Below are 24,040 nucleotides of genomic sequence, written 5' to 3'. Positions count from 1 at the left end.
TTACTGGAAATTGTAGCACCTTCTACGTATCCTCCTATGCTTTTGGCACACTTTAAATGAAAAAGTTAGTCATACTGAATCAACAGTGAGAGTACATGAAAAGAGCAAAATGACTCCTTTAAATTATGTAACTTCCACAGCATATGCTTTCTTCAGACAGACACACAGGGTATAATGCTTAAAACAATTTATTTCCAGATTTCATAGAACTGGACACAAATATTGCATAAATGGTGGATATTTAGAAAATATGGTTTTACTTTTAAAGATGTTTGTACTGTAGGTTATCAAAATTATTTTACAAATTAAAAAAAAACTATTTGCAGCTACTATTTAAATACTCTAAAAAGTAAAAAACTCATTTTTGTCATACTCATATTTAGTTTTCCAAAAAATAAACTTAAAGTCATAAGCTGCTGTATTTTGCTCCTTCATTGATTGCTGCTGTTAGCAAAAGCTATAAATGAGACCATGACAAACTGAATATATTTCAATACTGTATGTACACATATAAATATAAAAAAGTTGCCCTGATGTTTATAACTTAATAAACTGTTTTGCATATGGATTTTTTTATTTATACATTAACCATTTACACGGGCCAGGATTATTCATCTTAAACTGTTATTTAAACATGGACTTCAGTTTTTAAATTTGTACACACACATTTTTTCAGAATCTAGGTTTATGTATGACAATTAACCTATCCAACAATCTATTTACATAAATATTTTGGTCAGAGGTGCACCTGCTACCGCTTCATAAAGTTTTTCTCTAAAGCCACTGGAGTCCGCTGAATGGAGTGGATATTCCTCTTAACTCGGTCCTCTAATGAAGATGTTGATGCGCTCTCCAGTTTCATTTCGCTGCAAAATAATGTAACACATGTTAAGATTGTTTATAACTGTTTATATCTTATAATGTTGATGCAGTCTCCAGTTTAACTCTTTAAAAAATAATGTAACAGAAATTAGAGTTTTATAACCTTTGTCTATGGCAATAGAAAAAGCAGATGTCATTAGTCTGCTAAAATGAATGTTTGAAAGTTCCAATATACAAGAGCAGTAACAAAGGTTCAAGAACAAAGGAGGACAAGAGTGGAACAATACTTTTAGGTGTGGGAAAGGTATAAATTAAAAATCTGTTGAAAAACTTTTTTTGAAATGGTGCGTGAAGCAGAATACTGTCACTTTCACAATTAATGAATGATACAGGTGAAACAATCAAAAATATGAAAAATCAAGTCGTATAAGTCATGTGCAAAGCTTAAATCTGATCGTCTCAGTTTTACAAAACATGTTTTGAGTAATGCATACTACTTTTCTAACACTGTACATTCAATAATTGTTTTTTTTTTCCCTGCAGTTATGTGTTCTTAATGGTTTCATCTATGCTGCAACACTCTGCAGTTTACTGATGTGCTGAAATTCAATCTAAGCGATTCTTGTGAGTAATGACGTTTCATTTGTGGTCACATCCTATGTGTGTGTAGATTTTTGTTCTCTTTTAGCCATGTCACTGTTTTCTGGTAAAAAGCCAGATGCCGATTTTCTTTCTGGTTTATTTGCATTCCGCTACCACATCTTCCAACAACTTCATTGTGTAAATCATGTCTACTGTTATTTACATTAAAAAATCCATCCACAGGTTGTAATGTGTGGAGAAGAAAAACATTTTAACAAAAAGCTGTAATAAATTTCTAACATTGCCCTTGTTCTCAATTTAGCCGCTTTAAATAGATATTACAAAATGCAGATGGTATGTTTGGTAAAACTGTAAGTTTGGCATTTCTAACTGATCACACTATGAACAAAATATAAACTGCAATTATTTACCCTAACTAAATGAGTGCCACTGAAGAAATATGATTTTTTCTTATTCCCATGCTGAAATTAAAGCTCTGTATAGAACTGCCAACGTGCCAATTAGAACACTTACTGAATAAACTTCCCATCCCTTGTGTCCTTTCTTTCCACTTCTCTTTCTTTCTCATCTTGCCTTTTGTATCTTTCAATATTGCTAACCCTTTCTTTGTCCCGCCAACTTGCAAACTCCATCATCTCTTTTCGCTTTCGTTCTAAATCTTCTGCAGATAGTTTCCTGAAAAAACACAAAAATTACATGTAATACTTATACAACTAGATTGCTAAGGCAGTGCTGCAAGAGTACAAATTCCAGTTGATTTTACAATATGAGGGCTGAAACAGCTAAGCTCAAATGTTAACATGCAAGAAATTCAATTAAAACTGAAGACTGTTGCTTATTAAATTGCTTGGTGTAATACTTTTAGCCAGCTATTTTTATTTTTTTAAAAACCTCCATTACACCACATGTGCATAATAATCATACAGAAAACTATTTGAACAATAGATGACATCCCTCATAATGAGGATCAACTCAAAATGGTGACTTGATCACCATGGATGAGACCTTTTAAAAGCATCTTTTTTGGGGGAACTTTATGAGTCAGCACAGTAGCTTGGGCATGCGATCATCTAGGTCTTAGTAAGCATACAAAAAAGCGTAAAAATCCAGCACTTAAAAGAATAACGACAATTACTCCTACATGTAATGAAAATATATTCTCTGAAACAGCTTATGCCAATAAAGAGCCAATAGCAGAATTTTGAAATAAAAAACTACTTCACCAGGATTCATAGTGATTATGTGAACAAGGGTGAATAATTACAAAACTCATACAAAATAAGTATTCCGATGACTTAAAATAGTTTGTTCCACGAAGTGGCATAGTAAATGTGATCAAATAGTGACAGCCATCACATAGACTGTATAGTATCCTCAGTAAATTTAACAATAGTGTGTTAACCCTTCTTATGCCATGTTTATAAAAAATAAATAAATAAATTCCTTACTTTGTGTAACTTGAATTGGGCCGCCTATGATACGTCTGCTTTGGAGGAGATGAGCTTTTGCCATTGTGCCTATAATTATTACTGCTGGGCATGAAAGACAGAAAGATTTTTAGCTTCATCAGAAAATTCTAATTCCACTTGTCGTCTAACTACAGTACCTGAACTGACCTTCTACTACTCAGACTGGCTGTGTGTTCTCTGTGGTCTCTGGTGTCAGAGTGCTTCAGTACTTTAGGAGGGCAGGATTCAGGGCTGCTTCTAGAGCTGCCTCTAGATTTTTCTTCTGTCTGGCGATATGAAGATGGCAAATTGTCAACAGAAGACTTTTTGCGATCAGAAACCTAGGAAGAACATACAACTCTTATTAGATGAATGTTTTAAAAAATATACAGTATTCTACAAATCATGAAAGGTAACAAAAAATAATGAAATTGGCAAAACCATACAGTATAGTTATATATAAAGGTGCATGTGGAGTACTTTGTTAGCACATGTGCAAAACTGATATTTTTTTTATGACTGGAATGAAATTCAGAACACAACATGACTGTATATAAACAAAGATTACAAACTACTAAACTAATTTAGGTATGAAACTGTTTTAGTCCCATGCCCAACATCTTAAAAGGTACCACCCATCAATGTTTGTGTATTGGTTGTTATTTTCTTAAAAGATTGTCGAAAAGAACCTAGCACAGGGGTGTCCACATTTTTTTGGCTTGCGAGCTACTTTTAAAATGACCAGGTCGAAATGATCTACCTACATTAAAAATGCTTTATATATATGAAGGGACTACCTGTTGAAGCTCATCGAGAGAATGCCAAGAGTGTGCAAAGCAGTAATCAGAGCAAAGGGTGGCTATTTTGAAGAAACTAGAATATAAAACATGTTTTCAGTTATTTCACCTTTTTTTGTTAAGTACATAACTCCGCGTGTTCATTCATAGTTTTGACGCCTTCAGTGAGAATCTACCAATGTAAATGGTCATAAAAATAAAGAAAAACACATTGAATGAGGAGGTGTGTCCAAACTTTTGGCCTGTACTGTGTATATATATATATATATATATATATATATATATATATATATATATATATATATATATATATATAAATATATACGGAGTATACTTTATACATAAAATGTATGTTGTCGTACCTTGCATAACTGAATAACCTTTATGACACAATAACAATTCAATACATTTATGGTTACTACAGTATTTGGATGTAATAATCATCATGTGGGAAAAGGTTGACTTGCATAAATAAGTAGAGCCGAATAATGCAGTCAAGGAGCTTTTGAATTCAGCCGAGTGAAAAATGACGGCTGTCCGATTAACTGCGATTTTAGTTCCCTCTCCTTTCTCTTTCTCAGATCGCTTTTCGGAAGGAAGTCAGTTTCGTAGTTTTATGAACAGTTGAAAGTGCCTTTCCACATTTTCCTTCTTTGGAATAGTAATGATAGATTGACAGATCAGACAAACGCACTTCGATTGTGACATTGTGAGAAAAAATCCTCTTCCAATTCCACATCCAGCCCATACCCTCCCCAAACAATTTTTTTTTAAATCCCTTCTTTAGTCGATATAAATTGGAAGGCTAACTAGATCACAGCCAGAGTTTTGCAGTAGCTCGTGCGTTTGATCGTGCGCGCGGGGTGACCAGTGTGTTAGAATAGAAGAGATCTCAGTCTGGCTGCCCTGTATGTCAATCAAGTGGCAAATGCCGTAGAGAGGATATATGATAGACTAACGTTTAAAAAAATTTTTTTTTGAATGCAACGCGATCTACCTGCACTACCTTTGCGATCTACCGGTCGATCGTGATCGACACATTGGGCACCCCTGACCTAGCAGGTAGATTCATAACTATATTTTAAGAAGTCATCCTCTCATTTTTCTAAGTCATACATTTAAATTAATTTTAAAATTTAAATCTGTTAAATCAGATCATCCTTAAAGTTTGGCTAAATAAATCTTTTCAGATTTTACCATCCAATTTCCATATTGTGGTGCAGTGTAGCTTCTAATAATACCTTATTATCTACAATTTTACAAGTATGTTTGGGAAAAACCACCTCAAACTGAAACTCCAACTTATTTTAACAGGACATCCTAAACCTGAGACATTTCTCAGCATGCAGCAAAGTATGAAAGTTAACAGAACAGGGTTCATACTAACCTGTAGGCCATAGCCTGGGACTTTATGAATCACAGGTGAAGGTGTCCTTTTCCTCGTATGAGACCTAACATGTAAAAAAAAATAAAATTACATAATATTTTACAAAAAAACGATCTAGCAAGGTTTAGAGACATTTTCCTAAAAGCTATATCCCCAAGAACCACCTTTGAAGGTCAAAGTGCATACTTCTTGGTAAATCGTTCGTCCTCACTGCTGGAGCTTTCACTGTCTGAACTCTTTCCATGTCGCTTCTTGTGTTTCTTTTTCTTATCCTTCTTTTTGGATTTCTTTTTAAGATTTTGCTGTAGCTAAGGGACACAGATTTACAGTATTTTAATAAACCTTCAAACACTGCAAGTTAACTGCTTACATGGCTTTAATTGCACTACCTTGATTACTCAAGCGATAAAAACAAAAATGCACAACTATTACATTTATTTTCTGCTCATTACATTTTAATGTTTATCACTTAGAAAGACATGCAACTCCGGTAACTTTCCACTATGAAACATCCCAGGCTGACTTTTCTTTTAAGATCCATTTTCTTGTTCACCATTTTACAAACAGCCGTATTTAAACAATGCAATAATTTTTTTTGTTTTTAATCTCTAAATTCACTGCATGTATTGCAGCTAGAGAGCAATCATTCACTCTGTAGTTTCACTGATTATTATCACATCTTAATAAACATCCATTTATTTACTGTACTTTCTTCCAAATATCATTTACATATACAATCATGATTAACCAGCAATTGCATAATCGTAAAGCACACCTCTTGCAATCAAAGCTTGTTAGGTGTGGAAAGACTTGACAAAACATTAGAACACTCTAGACGAGAACAGGCCATTCAGCCCAACAAAGCTCGCCAGTCCTATCCACTTATTTCTTCCAAAAAAACATCAAGTCGAGTTTTGAAAGTCCCTAACATCTTACTGTCTACCACACTACTTGGTCGCTTATTCCAAGTGTCTGTCGTTGTTTGTGTAAAGAAAAACCTCCTAATGTTTGTGTGAAATTTCCCCTTAACAAGTTTCCAACTGTGTCCCTGTGTTCTTGATGAACTCATTTTAAAGTCCCAGTCTTGATCCACTGTACTAATTCCCTTCAAAATTTTAAACACTTCAATCATGTAACCTCTTAATCTTCTTTTCTTTAAACTGTATAGGCTCAGCTCTTTTAATCTTTCCCTTTAGCCCTGGAATCAGCCTAGTCGCTCTTATCTGGACCTTTTCTAGCGCTGCTATGTCCTTTTTGTAGCCTGGAGACCAAAACTGTACCCAGGACTCCAGATGAGGCCTCACCAGTGCATTATAAAGGTTGAGCAGAACCTCCTTGGACTTGTACTCCACACACTGTGCTATATAACCTAACATTCTGTTAGCCTTCTTAATGGCTTCTGAACACTGTTGGGAAGTTGATAGTTTAGAGTCCACTATGACTCTTAAATCCTTCTCATAAGGTGTACTCCCGATTTTCCGACCGCCCATTGTGTATTCAAACCTAATATTTTTACTTCCTATGTGTAATACTTTACATTTACTGACATTAAATTTCTTCTGCCACAAATTTGCCCAAGCCTGTATGCTATCTAAGTCCTTCTGTAATGATATAACAGATACCAAATTATCTGCTAATCTCCATATCTTGGTATCTTCTGCAAACTTAACCAGCTTGTTACTTATATTCCTATCTAAATCATTTATATACATTAAAAATAGCAGCAGCCCTAGCACTGACCCCTCTGGAACACCACACTTAACATCGGCGAGTTCTGATGAGGTTCCTCACACCATCACCCTCTGCTTCCTGTGTCTGAGCCAATTCTGCACCCATCTGAAAACATCACCCTGAACTCCCACTTCTTTTAATTTGATGCCCAACCCATCACGTGGCACCTTATCAAATGCTTTCTTAAAGTCCAGATAAATAATATCATAAGCTCCACTTTGATCGTATCCTTTTGTTGCCTCCTCACAGAATTCCAGCATGTTAGTAAAACACGACCTCCCTCTTCTAAACCCATGCTGACTGTTCAGAATAACTCCTGTCCTCGCCATGTGTTGCTCAATCTTATCCTTAATAATCACTTCCATTAATTTGCCTGTGATGAATTTTAAGCTTACTGGCCTATAGTTGCTTGGATCTGCCCTGTCACGCCTTTTTATATAATGGGATGATATCTGCAATTTTCCAGTTCTTCAGAATCTCTCCAGTGTGCAGCGACTTCCTAAAAATATGTGTCAAGGGTTTATATATGTACTCACTAGCCTCCTTAAGAACACGAGGATAAATATTATCTGATCCTGGTGATTTGTTTGATTTCAGCTTATTTAATCTGAACAGCACTTCTCCCTCTAAAATTTCCAAATCCCTCAGTACCTCCTTAGAAGTCCCTGTTACTGCTCTGAGGTTATCCACTTGCTCACTTGTAAACACCGCAGAAAAAAGTACGTTTAGGGCATCTGCTATTTCATTGTCTGTATCTTTTAATTCCCTTTTACTATTTCTGATGCACTTGACCTCCTAATTGACTGTTCTTTTACTACTAAAATATTGAAAGAATCTCTTAGGGTCATCTGTCGCCTTATCTGCTATATTCCTCTCCAACTGTCTTTTAGCCTCGCTGATATCCTTCTTAATGGTTGCCCTCAAGTTCTCATACGCTCTACGATTCACTTTGCAGTCATTAGTCTTATATGCCTTATAAAGCAGTTTTTTCCTTTGCAACTTATTTTTTCTTTTTCTTTTTTAAACATTAGTTTAACTTTACTTTCAGCAGAATTGACAATTATATTTTATGTTCCTATGAATTACTATTCTAGAGTAGTCTAATAAATGATCCTAACTTGCACATTTCTAAATGTCAGTCTGACTCTGCAGTAAAACATTCATTATTAATATTCTACCAAGAGCTCATAGGGTCTACGGAAATTGATATTCCTTCCTAGCATGCTAATGCAGTGGTACTGAGCCTAAGCAAATGCAAGTAAACCAAAGCAGAAACTCAAAACGTATAGTATGAGTTACTCTGATGATGAGCAATTCCAAGCTAGATGACATGGTATATTGCATGTTAGCTGGTATGCAAATAAAAATTATGCTATACTCTGTAACAATGATAGTATTACGACTTCTTTAATACTGAGCTAATTCATCACAGACTATGTGACATGGCATACTTAATACAATCTGTGCTGGAAATGTTTGAAAGTGAGAATTGCCATTTGAAAGTGGAATATTAAACAGTACTGGATAATCAAGTGGCTATGCAAAGGTTCAATAAGGAATGTTAGGGTGACTGCCTTAAGATATGCGGTAGAAAAATTAAAAAAAAAACCAAAACAGATGAATCAGAGCATGATGAAGGTGGTAGGGTCGAGAACAAACAGGAGTCTGAAGTGGACAAAGGTGGACATTGCATCACATTTCATGAGAAGGTGGTACCTCACCCATAAGGGTGATGAACACCAGGGAAAGCAAAACAAATTAATTGGAGGAAGGTACTGTAAACTAGTAAGCCCAAAGAAATAAAGATATAATCCATTACATTAGCTTGTCAAGAAGACACATCACAAGTAAAAAAAACAACCCGTACACAAACAAAATGTTCAAATATATCAATGTCTCAAAGACAAATTTCCTCATTACCATCATTAATATCAGAATTATGTCTAATAACTTGGGCGCTACATTCAAATCATTTAACAATTTGTTGGGAAGATTATGCTTACCATTTCCCTGATTTTCTTCATTTTCACTGGATTTTTTAGAACTTCTCTTTTTCGGTCCTCTTCCTGTTTTCTTTAAAAAATAAAAAATAAAAAGGGGGGGCATATAATAACCATAACTAGAAAGCTTGGAATGCTAACCAGGAAAGATTTTTTTTAGGAAAATAATGAAGACTGACCTAATCAAAAACAAGGGGTCTTCTCTGATTTTGGCTGCCAAATCCTGCACAGAATTAGAAGCATTTGTAGAAAAGATGGTCCCTGGTAACAATCCAGTCTCTTCCGATGGTCCAGATTCCTTTTGCTCATACTTTTCAAAGATATATTTGTCAACTGGGCGTCCCATCAGGTATTCCTCTTGTTTTATATGACTTCCTGGTCCATGGTACATCCAATCAAGTCGATCGTCTTTTTTCCTTTTTAAAAGAGATTCAAAGTTTCAAAACCATTTTCCCCCAGCCAATTGCTATGTGGGAGTTAACTTGTTTTTCATTTCCAGTACAATTTGTTTTATCTAACCAGGAATTAAGCAGGAATGTTAACAGAAGTGCATGATGATAGGAAAATAAAATGGTAAAATTAATTCATGAAAGTGGTAGGGTAGTGCGGTAGTTATTGGTTTTTTAGGAAATTTTCAGACCCCCAAAAAATGTGCACTTAATCTGAGGGACATCTTGAGAGAGGGATCATAAACCTGTACATCTAAATCTTTTGAAAAATGAAGATACATAAAAGACATTTCAGAATATAAAGGATATATTTGAATTCAAATAAAGAGTGTAAACATCATTTAAAATGTTCAACATACAGAGCAGAATGAAATGGTGATGTAGTAGAAAGTACTGCTACTTTGCGGATTTACTAATCTAGACGTGAATCTCAGGCTGACTGCTCTGACTGGCATTTGCATGTTTTTCATGAGTGTGACTTGCAGTGGACTGCCATGCCACCCACAGTAATTTCAACTGTGCTTTTAAATTAAAGAACTGCCTCAAGCCCTCATTCAGTGGTCAAGAATCCAGTCGTCAATTCAAAAACACAGCAGTATAGCAATGCCTTTCCCATTTATGTAGTATGACGATTTTTCTTGAGGTTTCTATTAATATTTTGTAAAACACGCAAGAATTTTGCACGTGTTCAGCATACAACTGGATAACTGACGTGAAGATTATAGGATGTGAGTAAAGTGAAAAGTTTTTTCTTTTTCCATGGACTTTTTCACATTGCTTCAATGCAGTGCTGGATGCCATTTAATTACATCATAAACATTTTTTTGTCATGTTCCACATGAAAAAATAACATTTTTCTAAACCATCACTACAAACTACATGTGGTAACATAAAATAAGCCTCACTTTTTTGGTGGAGTATCCCTTCTACCAATTACAGATATTTTTATTTAAAATACTGGATGTTTTTGTTCAAATATGCAGAGAGAGCCAGAATAAAATATGAGAAACAGCAATTTTACATAAGGAAACATTCTTGATACATGTAAAAGATTTGTAATTAAAAATAACAGCCTATCCAACTGTGCATTGATTAAGGCCATCCAGGACTGGACAGTATCTGTTAAATGTTTTAAATTCTGGATTTCAACTACCCCTTAATGTTACCCTTTCCTTTCAATTTATCCTGATTTCTTCCCAATGGTTTTCCCTACTGAAGTGAAGCCACAAGGCCAGTTTACTCCTTTGGCTAAGCCTTAGTCATCCAATCATCTGTGTTTCAACGCAGGATGGATGGAATTTGGGTTTATACCCAAATGAATACTCTGATGAATCTGCACTGCCGTGTTTTGTTACATTGCCAAGCGTACATTAAGCAAACAATCATGAAAACATTACAGTATATGTTGTTCCAGAGATTAATAAATATTAACTATTTAAGAAAACATGCTCATTGGAATATATGTAGGGGTACATGGTAGAATATCTAAGTGTTCCACACCATTTCAAAATACCTGAATTCAATTTCCTAGAGTCATTTAACAGTCTCCATGTACGGGAAAATAAAATTAGACCGTACAGAGACTATTAATTCACGGTACTATATGTAAGGTCATTTCTATGCAACATTTCATGGCTGCTGTCAGTAAGTAATCATTAAATTCTGTAGCGGTGGAGAGAGTAGGAGTGCCCTTGAGATTCTCCTGTGTCAATGTGGCTCATTATAGGTAACTAAGACTAGAGAAGAATAGAAGATTAATGCAATCAAAACATGTGTAAATTATTGATGTTGGCTCTTTGCAGACTTTGAGGAACAACATACATCAGTTTTGCAGAAAGTAAAGGTCATGCATAGATGTAGCAAAATATTTAGGTAGCTTCTATGCAGGGAGTACAGCACCCACTGTGGGGCTCCAAACATGGGGGCAGTAAAGTAAGTTTAAATAAATACAAACCGGATTCCAAAAAAGTTGGGACACTATACAAATCGTGAATAAAAACTGAATGCAATGATGTGGAGGTGCCAACTTCTAATATTTTATTCAGAATAGAACATAAATCACGGAACATAAGTTTAAACTGAGAAAATGTATCATTTTAAGGGAAAAATATGTTGATTCAGAATTTCATGGTGTCAACAAATCCCAAAAAAGTTGAGACAAGGCCATTTTCACCACTGTGTGGCATCTCCCCTTCTTCTTACAACACTCAACAGACGTCTGGGGACCGAGGAGACCAGTTTCTCAAGTTTAGAAATAGGAATGCTCTCCCATTCTTGTCTAATACAGGCCTCTAACTGTTCAATCGTCATGGGCCTTCTTTGTCGCACCTTCCTCTTTATGATGCGCCAAATGTTCTCTATAGGTGAAAGATCTGGACTGCAGACTGGCCATTTCAGTACCCAGATCCTTCTCCTACGCAGCCATGATGTTGTGATTGATGCAGAATGTGGTCTGGCATTATCTTGTTGAAAAATGCAGGGTCTTCCCTGAAAGAGATGACGTCTGGATGGGAGCATATGTTGTTCTAGAACCTGAATATATTTTTCTGCATTGATGGTGCCTTTCCAGACATGCAAGCTGCACATGCCACACACACTCATGTAACCCTATACCATCAGAGATGCAGGCGTTTGAACTGAGCATTGATAACAACTTGGGTTGTCCTTGTCCTCTTTGGTCCGGATGACATGGCGTCCCAGATTTCCAAAAGAACTTCAAATCGTGACTCGTCTGACCACAGAACAGTCTTCCATTTTGCCACACTCCATTTTAAATGATCCCTGGCCCAGTGACAACGCCTGAGCTTGTGGATCTTGCTTAGAAATGGCTTCTTCTTTGCACTGTAGAGTTTCAGCTGGCAACGGCGGATGGCACGGTGGATTGTGTTCACTGACAATGGTTTCTGGAAGTATTCCTGAGCCCATTCTGTGATTTCCTTTACAGTAGCATTCCTGTTTGTGGTGCAGTGTCGTTTAAGGGCCCGGAGATCATGGGCATCCAGTATGGTTTTACGGCCTTGACCCTTACTCACAGCGATTGTTCCAGATTCTCTGAATCTTCGGATGATGTTATGCACAGTTGATGATGATAGATGCAAAGTCTTTGCAATTTTTCGCTGGGTAACACCTTTCTGATATTGCTCCACTATCTTTCTGCGCAACATTGTGGGAATTGGTGATCCTCTACCCATCTTGGCTTCTCAGAGACACTTCCACACTGAGAAGCTCTTTTTATACCCAATCATGTTGCCAATTGACCTAATTAATGTTTATTGGTCTTCCAGCTCTTCGTTATGCTCAAATTTACTTTTGCCAGCCTCTTATTGCTACTTGTCCCAACTTTTTTGGGATTTGTTGACACCGTGAAATTTTGAATCAACATATTTTTCCTTTAAAATGATACATTTACTCGGATTAAACGTTTGATCTGTCATCTACGTTCTATTACAAATAAAATATTGACATTTGCCATCTCCACATCATTGCATTCAGTTTTTATTCACAATTTGTTTAGTGTCCCAACTTTTTTGGAATCCGGTTTGTAAATACAATTACAAAACTTTTATCCATAGAAGAGACCATTACGGACCTTAAGTCCAACCTGGCCTGGAAACTACTGAATGGTGAGCTTGTTGCTTACACTGGCAGACAGACAGAGAAAAATTCAAGATCAGATGTCAGTAGCTACAAATTCCTGGGAGCCGTGCTCATACATTAACTGAAACAGCATCAGCCGGGACTGCACCGACACATAGGTTATATTTGGCTGCCTCTATAGCACACAAAAATCGGGGGGCACAGTGGGGGGTTTCGGGGCTTAGACACAGCGCAGTTCCTTTTAAAGGATATTTTAACTTTTACATGTATATCCTCTTTAATAAAACCCCTGTGTGCGTCCAGGTGTCCGTGTGTGTGTGTGTGTCTTTTGGTGAAGTGCACATGTGCGAGCCTCGGTGCAACACGCACGACCGGCATTGTGGACGCACACACTCTGGAAGCTGAGCACACAGTGAATGGCGTAGCCGCGGCCGCGCATGATAGGCAAATAAAGGACAGCATTGCTGGGGAGAGTGCTGATTGGGTAGTCGCGACCGCGCACATAAAATCCATTGCTGGGGAGACACCACACATACTGCCCCGTGCATGTTTACTAACTAACTATCTACTAACAACATGCCACCCAAAAAAAGGACACGTCAAGTAGGACAAAAGACACAGACACTCAAATCGTATATAAGCAACATCTCCTGGAAGAACGGTCAGCTCAGCAAGTAAATATCAACAAAAGAAAGGCTGAAAGACAAAGAAAAATACGAGCAAATTGAAAAAAAAAAAAATGAGCGTCAGAATATTCCCCGTATTGATTTGGCTTTTTCCTCTAATTTACCCTTTACAATAAGAAGGCAACAATTTCCAGTTACATTAGCCTTTGCCATAACAATTAATGAAGCTCAAGGGCAAACCTTAGAAAAAGTTGCCATTTACTTGCCAGAACCAGTATTCAGCCACGGTCAGTTATATGTTGCATTATCAAGAGTTAGAAGTTTTACAGATGTTGTTGTCAACGTTGTAGATGGTCCTGAACAAGAGTGTTTACAAAAAAAGTTGTCTATAATGAAATTTTATTGAAAAATTTCCTGAGGTAAAAAATTAAAAACATTTTCCTAAATATCTTCTTCAGATATTGCGTATATAAAGTTTTACACTAAGGCAATATTAATTATACTTACTGTATTGTCATATACGTTTTTATTTTATTTTTAATATTAGTTTACTTTGGGCTTCTTGCAAAAATATTTTTAACAAAAAAATTAAGACAACAAACAGCATGAGGTTAAGGTCCCTTGCCATTTAATATAGACTGTTCCTAATAATGTTTATGCAATACTGTTCTAGCGCCCGTTATTGTAACGGGCTTAATGTCTAGTTGTAAATATTACCTTTCTTACTCAGACTTATGCCAGTATACAGCAATTTCAAACCAAGAGGTTTGAGTGGAAAGTGGTTACTTTTTTGTTTTGTTTCTTTTAATTTACTTATACGTATAAACTCAAGTTAACTAACGTTGCAAGAGTTGTGTAAAAATAAAAACAAAAGTGAGTTTACTTAAATAACAAAGTTGTGTTAAGTTATTTATACTTAACTAAGGTTGTTACCAACTCCTTTAAATATTATATTGTATAACCCATTTAATGTCTAAACTTTTTTTGCACTTCTTGTGTGTGTGTTGGTGTTTGTGTTCCAGGGATACGCGACTGGTGTTGTTCTTACTTGTTATAATACTTTGTGAGCTTCTGTGAAAGATAAATGTATCTCTTGGGACAAATTATGAAGTATACATATAACTATTTAGTTCTATAAAGGCACTTATAAATCATTTATATCTATACTAGCGACTGGGAGCCCAATTGAATCGGGCTACAAAATCTATGTTTGTAAAATCCATACTCTCTCTGCAAAGAATTATTTGTGTTTTTTTTTTGTTTTTTTTAAGTACTTGAAATGATTCTTGTTATCATGGCACTGATTTGTGCTTAAATAGACTTTTTCGACCAATGTAATGTAGAGCTGCCTGTTAAAACGGGGCTGTGAGACGTGAACTTAGCTCTTCACACCTCATTTGATTTTTTCCGGCAAACAAATTTTCAAAACAAACCGTATTTTACGACTCTAATCAGAGTCGGAGTAATAATTATTTTGGCTTGGTCATTTTAGATCTGAGATCGGCTAAAATTTAAACAGTGACCGTTGTTAATACCCAGCCATCATTACTCAGTTTCCCAATAGATGTCAGAAGGACGGATACCAAAACCAAACTGCCCAAATATAGATTTTGACGTACCAAGCAAATGGCGATACGTTCTAAATTACTTGCGGTTCCGTAGCTGTTGAAGGGTTTAAGTCAGTCGACGATGTTAGTCCTGGAGAGTACGCCCCACCAAACCAACGTTCCAAAAACCAACCGAACTTACTGTTATCTGCTCGAACCAACACCGACTTACTATACTCGGCTGTCCAGCGGCGTCACTGAAGCATTCTAACATTCTTAGCCAATCATGCAATAATGTGTCCGCGTTTGCCACGTTATGTTCTAACTACAGAGGCAGAGTCCCATTGCATGGTTCTAACTTGCACTGAGTTGAGGTATTGACGCGAACACCATACATACAGATAGTATCAAATTATTTCTAAGGATTACATTGTGATGTAATTTTGCTTTATGTATATAGCTCAACAATCAATATTTTAATGAAGTAATAAGAAAATAGGAAGATGTCTGTTGAAAAAAAAATTCTAACAGTTGTGTCATTTAATTAAGCTCAGCTAGAGAGGGAGCACCAACTTCCTTGCACGGTGCGTCTCCAACACTAAGGTAAACCCTGAACCAGTGCCTGCTGTACATATTCTTGGGCAGCATGCACTAAAGCTCTATAAAAGACTTATCTATAAAAGAATTATCCTGAAACAGCAGGGCAAGGAAGTACTTGTGCCGCACAATTCAAATATTAATGTTATGACTATCTCAGAAAGATGATATTTTGTCTTTGGCCTATTACTGTATTTGCAGTAAAAGAAATATTAAGAATTGGAAAACGATTTGAAGCTACTGTTGATCTAAAATTCTGAGAAACACAAACTGTGACTCTACACGGAAAGTCGCTGCTACTGGACTCTCAGCTCTGTTAATATTAGGCATGAATGTCAGCAGATAGGAGTGTCCAAACGGGTAAACCTGTTAAACGTGAGTTTACCTCAACATGCACAACTCTCTTGTCAATGGAATTTGCCCACTTAAAAATAGAGAGAACAAAAATGTTTTTTGATTATTTGACAAGACCAAAAAAGATAAAACAATATCAGCTTTCTTACTTCACAGCCCCTGTCGACTCAGCATATCGCTGCATCTCCTCACGGGCACGTTCTTGCTGCAGCTCCTTCTGTAACTCATTGATCTTCTTCTGCTCGGCTTCATGTTTTTGCTCAGCTTTCCAAACTCTTTCAATATTTTTGAGGGTTTGTGGATGCCAGCTTTTCTTCAGATTCTGCACAGAAGACACATAATTAAAAGAATTACGAAATGAGAACCATAAGCAAAGAACAGAAGGGGAATGCACAAGTACATAAACTTCACTCTACAGTCAAACTGACTAAATAGTCACTCATTCATACAAAAAAATTGTAATATTCAGAGTTCTACTAAAAGTACTTTTCAGGGAACAAATAATGGGTGAACAACTGAAACGCTTTCCACAGCAATGGGAGTAAATTAAGGCTTGAAAGTTGATGTGAACAGTTCCTAGCAGATGTCTCAACTTTTGTTGATTACTTACAAACACTCTGTATAAAAAGAGAGTTGGAACAAATTGTGTTGCTACTAGTGCTGGGTGGTAAGACCAAAATTCTGTATCACGATATTTTTCTAAATTATCCTGGTTTCACTGTATTCAACGGTACTTTTTTCCCATGCATGAGTGGATGTTAACCACATTTTCCACTGCAATTACTGCAGTAGACTGGCTAATAATGACCTATTCCACTGTCATGAGAATTGTACATTGCACAAAAAAAAAAAAAACATTTTAATCTGCACATAAGTATTAATACAGGTTTACATGGCCCCATAAAGTGATAGTTTTCAAAGAGGTGACACTAATGAAGAGAAAGAATCGCATTGCATGACAGTTGCAGTCAAAATATAGAGCCTTTTTATTGAACAAATTTTGTAAACAACTTAAACTATCATGTTGACAACCATCCCAAGAGGAATTTAGACTTTAGTAAAATATCCAGAGGTGCTTGTCAAAAGATGTATTGCACGGAACCTATTTTAGAAAAGGAATAGTCAGTATGTTTTGTAAACCAACAACACTTTCTGTTAATGTTAACAATCTCTGTCCACTGACACGTTAGCTATATGGATTGTAATGGCGTTGGTTATCGGATCCACCGCTTGCTTTCTTTGTCATAGGCAGTCCTCTAGCAAATGTGTCTACATGTAACGTCTGACTTGAGTGTTTTCCAGCTTTTTCAGTTTTACCTAAGGTCATGGAGGGTGCCAATCTTAGTTCCATACATTCACGGTACTCCAAAGCACGTTTGCGGCTAAGGCGGTGCAGCAAATTGCTCGTGTTGCCGCCTCCGGTGACAACTTTAGCTCAACAGCATTTGTAGAAAATAGTTGTTTGGTCCACATCTGACCTTTTTAAAACCAAAGTATCTCCAGACAACAGACATGGCTCCTTTTTCTCGGCAAAAGTTCTTCTGTGTCATCATGTTCAATTTTATCGCCTGCTACAGCTTCAGTTTCAGTTTCAGAATGTTCTCTGTCCATTTTCACCACTCAATACCTCCACTAACGCATGTACTCCATTGCATGCGTGTTTAGCGGTGTAGCAGTGAAAAAGGTCCCCCCTCAAACAGTTTCCTGCTGGGCCACGTTCCGAACGTTGTTTACGCTATTTAAACCGGTATTGCGGTATAAGAAAAATTCATATGATAACAAAAATAAAAAACGGTTTTCGGTATGAACCCGTATACCTCCCAGCACTAGTTGCTACACTCTCTAAAGCACTGTTTGGACATGTGTATACTGTTATCATAATGGTAAAAAAAAAAAAGGCAACTAACAAAGATAAACACACATACCATTAGAACTCCTAGAAATGTAGGCCTTTAGAAAAAAAAAACTGCAAAGAAAGCCAAGGTGTCAACGAGTAGTTTCCTACACCATCAAACGGAACTTGTAAACCGGAGGAAGCTCTGACAGAAACAGGTCTGGTAGACCCAAAGCCACAACAGAATCGGCAGACACGTTTCTGAGAGTCAACAGCTTGCATGACAGGCACAAGGAAAACAACTAGAAAATGTGCCAAATATGATGGAGTTAGTAATTGTCAGAAACTAATGGAATACACGCAACAGAAAATGTGCAAAGTGGTCCAATAATTAGGACAAACAACTCTGAAACATATGCCAAGTTGGTCTTCATATTCAATTTTCACATTCTTCCTGTGTCTTAAAGCCACGTGACATTACACAACTTTTCAAACAATTTTCAGCCACACGCTTCATTTACACAGTCTTAAGTTAGTCGGCTCCAATGACAGACCCAGAAACTCAATCCTACCCAGTCTGAAATTCAACCTGACAAAATCTAACAGGTCTGATTTTGTCTTAAGTCATCAGGTCAAGCTTTGAATGTATGACAGCCAACAACCAATGAGCACCCACCAGTACTTGCTTGTGCTTTTTTAAATATTGTACCAGGGTTTAGACATCACTGTCAATTGGTTTATCCTTTCATCCATAGTTATCCCAATCTGATTAGGTCTTTCCCTTCCATGCTAAGATAACTTTAGACATTACTTCTTCTGAAACACATTCCAGTTGTGCCTCAACAATCACCAGTCTCGGATTCCTTTTGAAAGTCACTTTGAACATTGGGTACTTGTGTACTAAATGGGCAGTACGGACGGCTAGTACCCTATTCTATTATCATTTTCATTTTTAACACTAGGCACCCAAAGGGGACATTAACATTAGGGACTTATAGACAACTATGCTCCACCCCCACTCACTTTAAGGTTAGGGTAGGTCAGTCTAATAATGTAAACTCCAAAAATTAAGCAACCAGGGCGCCTCCCCAACGGAGCCCAACACTAGAATGGGTAGGAATGCCGTCCGTGCCGTCCATTTAGTACACAAGTACCGAACATTGCTAGTTAATCGTTGCACTTCATCTTCATGTGGGGACAGATTTATTTATTTATTTGCATTTTATTAAAACCAAATACCATTCCATACAAGCAAGTCAAATGTAACAAAACTAAGTTTGAAACGAATCAACCCCCACCCATGAGAGAGAGAGCTAGGCTTCAAATGAGTGTCTCCTTAGAATTCCAAAAGCTAAACTTAAAAGAAGTGGTGAGGCGGGCGGCCTTCTGCTGTTATGCCCCTAAAATCTGGAATAGCCTGCCAATAGGAATTCGCCAGGCTGATACAGTAGAGCACTTTAAAACACTGCTGAAAACACATTACTTTAACATGGCCTTCTCATAACTTCACTTTAACTTAATCCTGATACTCTGTATGTTCAATTCTTCATAATAACTATTCACAGTGGCTCCAAAATCCATACTGACCCCTACTCTCTCTTCTGTTTCTTTTTCCGGTTTCTTTGTGGTGGTGGCCACCTAAAAGCATCATGATGCACCAACATTGATGGACTGAAAGCCAGAAGTCTACGTGACCATCATCATCAGGTCCTTCCATGAAAACCCTAAATACAAAGAGGACTGTTTGACTTATGTTAGGTAGATTGCCCAGAGGGGACTGGGTGGTCTCGTGGTCTGGAACCCCTACAGATTTTATTTTTTCTCCAGCCTTTGGAGTTTTTTTGTTTTTCTGTCCACCCTGGCCATCGGACCTTACTCTTATTCTATGTTAATTAATGTTGACTTATGTTTATTTTTTATTGTGTCTTCTATTTTTCTATTCATTTTGTAAAGCACTTTGAGCTACATTTTTTTTGTATGAATATGTGCTATATAAATAAATGTTGATTGATTGATTGATAGGCCAGCAGAGTTAAACATTATACTAGTAAAAAAAAAAAGTAAATAGATAAATTAAGGGCGGCACGGTGGCGCAGTGGTAGCGCTGCTGCCTCGCAGTTAGGAGACCCGGGTTTGCTTCCCTGCGTGGAGTTTGCATGTTCTCCCCGTGTCTGCGTGGGTTTCCTCCCACAATCCAAAGACATGCAGGTTAGGTGGATTGGCGATTCTAAATTGGCCCTAGTGTGTGTGTGGGTGTGTTTGTGTGTGTCCTGCGGTGGGTTGGCACCCTGCCCAGGATTGGTTCCTGCTTTGTGCCCTGTGTTGGCTGGGATTGGCTCCAGCAGACCCCCGTGACCCTGTATTCGGATTCAGCGGGTTAGAAAATGGATGGATGGATAGATAAATTAATAAATGAATAAAAATAAATAGAATAGGAGAGGAGAGAGAATCTGCTGCCTCAATTTAAATACTTATTCTAAAATGTTGCTGATCAGATCCTGCCAGGTTTTGAAAAAGTTCTGCACAGATCCTCTAAGTGAGAATTTGATTTTTTCCAGTTTCAAATAGTATAAAACATCAGGTAGAACTGACTTAGAATATGTGAGTTAGGATTCTTCCAGTTGAGCAAGATATGTCAACATGCCAATAGTATAGTAAAGGCAATTCCAGTTTGTTTGTCCTTTGCCACTTTAAGCCCCCCTGCGAGCCCACCAAACACAGCTGTTAGTGGGTTGGGAGGGATTGTGACACCAAGGCTGTCTGAAAGCCATTTAAAGATTTCGGTCCAGAATGATGTTAATTTGGTGCAGGCCCAAAACATGTGGCACAGTGAGGCTGGAACTCAATTGCAACATTCGCAGGTTCAATCTTGCCCTGGAATCATTTTGGACAATTTTAAACACGACAGATATAATTTTAAATTGAATAATTGTATGCTTTGCGCATCTGGAGCTCAAGTGAATTCTGTGCATTGCTGACTTCCACTCCTTTTCTGATATGTTGAGTGAGAGATCCTTTTCCCACTGTACTCTTGGATTTTTGAAAGGGTGGGACTGTAAAATGTTTTTATATATTACAGAGATGCTTTCTGAGTCCACAAGACTAATCAATATTTTTTTCCAGTATAGAAATAGGTGGGAGGTGAGGAAAATCGGGCAGGTTCCGTTTAACAAAGTTTCTAATTTGAAGGTAGTGAAAGAAAAGTGTCGTTGGAAAGTTAAATTCGGAGTGTAATTGTTCATAGGATACAAATATGTTGGATCTCCAAGTAATTTAATCTCGAATGTTTTCCAGACATCAAAAACTGTCAACAGACTCCACTGTCTGATCTTTTATTAATGTTTCCTGGCAGTGAATGGTGTTTCTTCAAAAATCAATGATTAGTTACTTAGTTTCTATAATGTTTAGTTGTAGAAAAGATTCAACACACCATATACCAAAATCATTTACCACTGGGCGACAACTGGTTTCATTCTCATTGAGTAGGCTTACGATCACTGAGTCACCACCAGATTTTAAAATAAACCCGTCTTCAGACTTACTGCAACATCCATTTGTGTAAAGGATGTACAAAACAAGTGAAAGAACACACCGCTGTGGGAACTCTGTGGATGAGGATATGCCAGACAGGCAACCATTTACTTTCACTCTTTGAGATGTTTCTGTTAAAAAGTCAAACAGCTACCATACCAAACTGAGTATTCTGCATGAAGGTGGGACTGGATTGTGTTAAAAGTGACTGAGAAGTCTTACAAACAGATGCCTTGCACAAGTCTTCATTCCCTCCAAGTGGTTATATAACAAATAAAGCAAATAAAAAATGACAATGGCATCCTCTGTCCCTCTATTGGACAGATAGGCAAACTCAAATGGATCTAATAAAACCCAATCTTTCACTGTCAGCTTTCATTTTTCAAAATCATTTCATAAGCTGTGACCACTGGTCTGAAGTCATTTAAGGTTTTGGGGATTTTTTTTTTTTTCGTCACTGGAATTACAGTAGCTTGTTTGGTTTGTGAAACCTTATGCTGTTCAAATGACAACCTACAAATAAGATTAAAAATGGAGATGAGGTGCTCTGTACAAAATTCCAAGAGCCTTTCAATATGACAGTCTGGTCCAAAACTTTCAATAGTTTTTAATTTTCTAAAAATGTTATCTAAATCCTTTTAAATAAAACATACCTCTCTACTATCCGACACTATCTAGCTTCAAGCTTTGCTCTTTCACAGTAAAATCAAACTATTCAAGTCATTAAAACCATTACGTTAAATCACAGATGAGACTTAAAGCCAGAAACCCTTACATATTTATTTTTTTAACTGATAATTGCCAGCTAAGGTTTTAATGACTGACCAAAAAGTTCAAATTCTGTGTGGCCAATTTCCGTTTAATTTCGTATTCTAATGCTACATAAATGTTGATATTGAAGGGCTTTTTTTTCTTTATCAAATGCCCTAATAAACCGAACCATTCGATCATAACCATTGACGTAAAAATAATTATGGTCAGTCAAACGATAAAATGGAATACCGTACTATACAAAATATTGAACGCTTCCAAAAAGAATGCCCAATCAACGGACATGAACACTTTATAAAATGCACAGGCCGCTGTGACTAGAGTCGGGCATATCGGCATGCGCCACGCACTGAAATCGTTTAAAAGCTTTTTCTAGTAAGCCTATGACAAAGCCACGTTTACAACTAATTTACCAAAGCTAAACAAAAATTATAAACGAAAAAAAATTACCAAATCTCCGCCACCCATTGTTTACAACTTAGTAGAAGAGACGACCTCCTCTTCCTTTCCGTTTCCGCAACCTCACTGAAGTCGCACGCAGCCAAACCTGTGTCACGTGGCCGGAAAAGGGCGGAACCACTGTGACTCGTAGCGGCGTCCCTTTAATTAAATGGTAGAATAAAACAGCATGGCCGGAGGGACTTCACCTGCTGTCAGTCGTTATTTTTAGTAAGCAAAAATAGATTTAAACACAGAAATGTTGCATTGCATTCGCTAGTTTAATTTTTGAATGTATTATAGTTCGTAAAGGCTTGTGTAAACTTAGCCTTATCACTGTTTTCTATATTATAAGAAAAAAGAGTGCCCTCCGACTCTTCTGCCCAGTGCCCATGGATAACTGTATAGAGGCAGCTGGTCACAAGCAGTGGGGTATTAAGCAGTGTAGGACACGGAGTGAGAGAAGAGTGGGTCAGCATGGAAGGAGAGCAGAGGGAGATCTTCTTGCAGCTGTGTTTTCGCCATGTACACGAATGGGAGACGTCCCATCGTGTGCAGTAGGTGAGAATAAAAGGTGTCTGCAAAGTCTGATATGTCATGTCCTTCGCTCTAGCACTTAGCACAGTATTTTAACATTACCTGTGCTACTCGTCTAAGACGTATTTAAAGCTAAGTAATCAAAGCAGACCTCAGCGTTAATGTTTGTAGTGCACCATGCAATACACATGTCTCTGTTATATGCCATTTGGTACGGCATCATAAAACCAGTGTGACTGTTGGTGATGCACCATCTTTTGGAATGACAAGTGCAATACAAATGTCTCTGTTATATGCCATTTGGTATGGCATTCATAAAACCAGTGTTGTCTCAGCTGATAACAGTCATATATGTTGCATTTGTCATTTCAACATATGGCACATCATAAAAATTAGCACTGCTCTTACGAATTCCATTCCAAATGGCATATAACAGAGACCTATACATTGAATTTGTCATTCCAACAGATGACATTTGACAATCATTAACACTGCTTTTTTGAATCCCATACCAAATGACATTTAATACAAACATATGCATTGCACTTGTCATTCCAACAAATGGCGCATCACAAATTAACACTGCTTTTACAAATCCCATACCTGGCATACAGGAGCAAAATATGCATTGCATTTGTCATTGCAACAGATGGTGCATCACAAACACTTGTAGTAATGCATTTTATAACTACAAATGTTTGTGATGCACCATCTGTGGGAATGACAAATGCAATGCATTTTATTACTAAATGTATTATATAATACACTCCAATAGATGGTGCACTGCAAATGTTAATGCTGAGGTCTATGTTGATTATTTAGATTTCAACCTGTCTTAGTTGGGTAGTACAGCTAGTTTAATATTAAAGCAGCTATTTGATGTATTATAGTAAATTTCAACATTTTCCTTCTATCCATTTTCAAACCTACTTAATCAAGTTTAGATCAGGTTTTATGATAATAACTAGAAA

General features: G+C 37.0%; 1 protein-coding gene across 2 annotated transcripts; it reads right to left on the bottom strand.

Moving 5' to 3' along the window:
- Positions 1-170: 170 nt before the first annotated feature.
- Positions 171-22,660, bottom strand: cwc25 (CWC25 spliceosome associated protein homolog). 2 transcript variants are annotated; one of them, XM_039740210.1, is made up of 10 exons: positions 22,545-22,660; positions 16,108-16,280; positions 8,968-9,204; positions 8,792-8,861; positions 5,244-5,365; positions 5,058-5,121; positions 3,042-3,214; positions 2,874-2,957; positions 1,939-2,100; positions 171-866 (listed from the first exon to the last, which is right to left on the bottom strand). In XM_039740210.1, exons 1-10 carry the CDS (start codon positions 22,560-22,562, stop codon positions 752-754), a joined length of 1,218 nt encoding a protein of 405 aa, XP_039596144.1. In that variant the 5' UTR covers positions 22,563-22,660; the 3' UTR covers positions 171-751. The 2 variants fall into 2 exon arrangements, with proteins under 2 accessions (XP_039596144.1, XP_039596145.1); XM_039740211.1 differs by having other exon boundaries at positions 2,874-2,954.
- Between the last annotated feature and the right edge of the window lie 1,380 nt (positions 22,661-24,040).

The sequence above is a fragment of the Polypterus senegalus genome, chromosome 17, assembly GCF_016835505.1.
Source record: "Polypterus senegalus isolate Bchr_013 chromosome 17, ASM1683550v1, whole genome shotgun sequence".
Taxonomy (NCBI): Eukaryota; Metazoa; Chordata; class Cladistia; order Polypteriformes; family Polypteridae; genus Polypterus; species Polypterus senegalus.
This window is presented reverse-complemented; position numbering and strand designations above follow the sequence as displayed.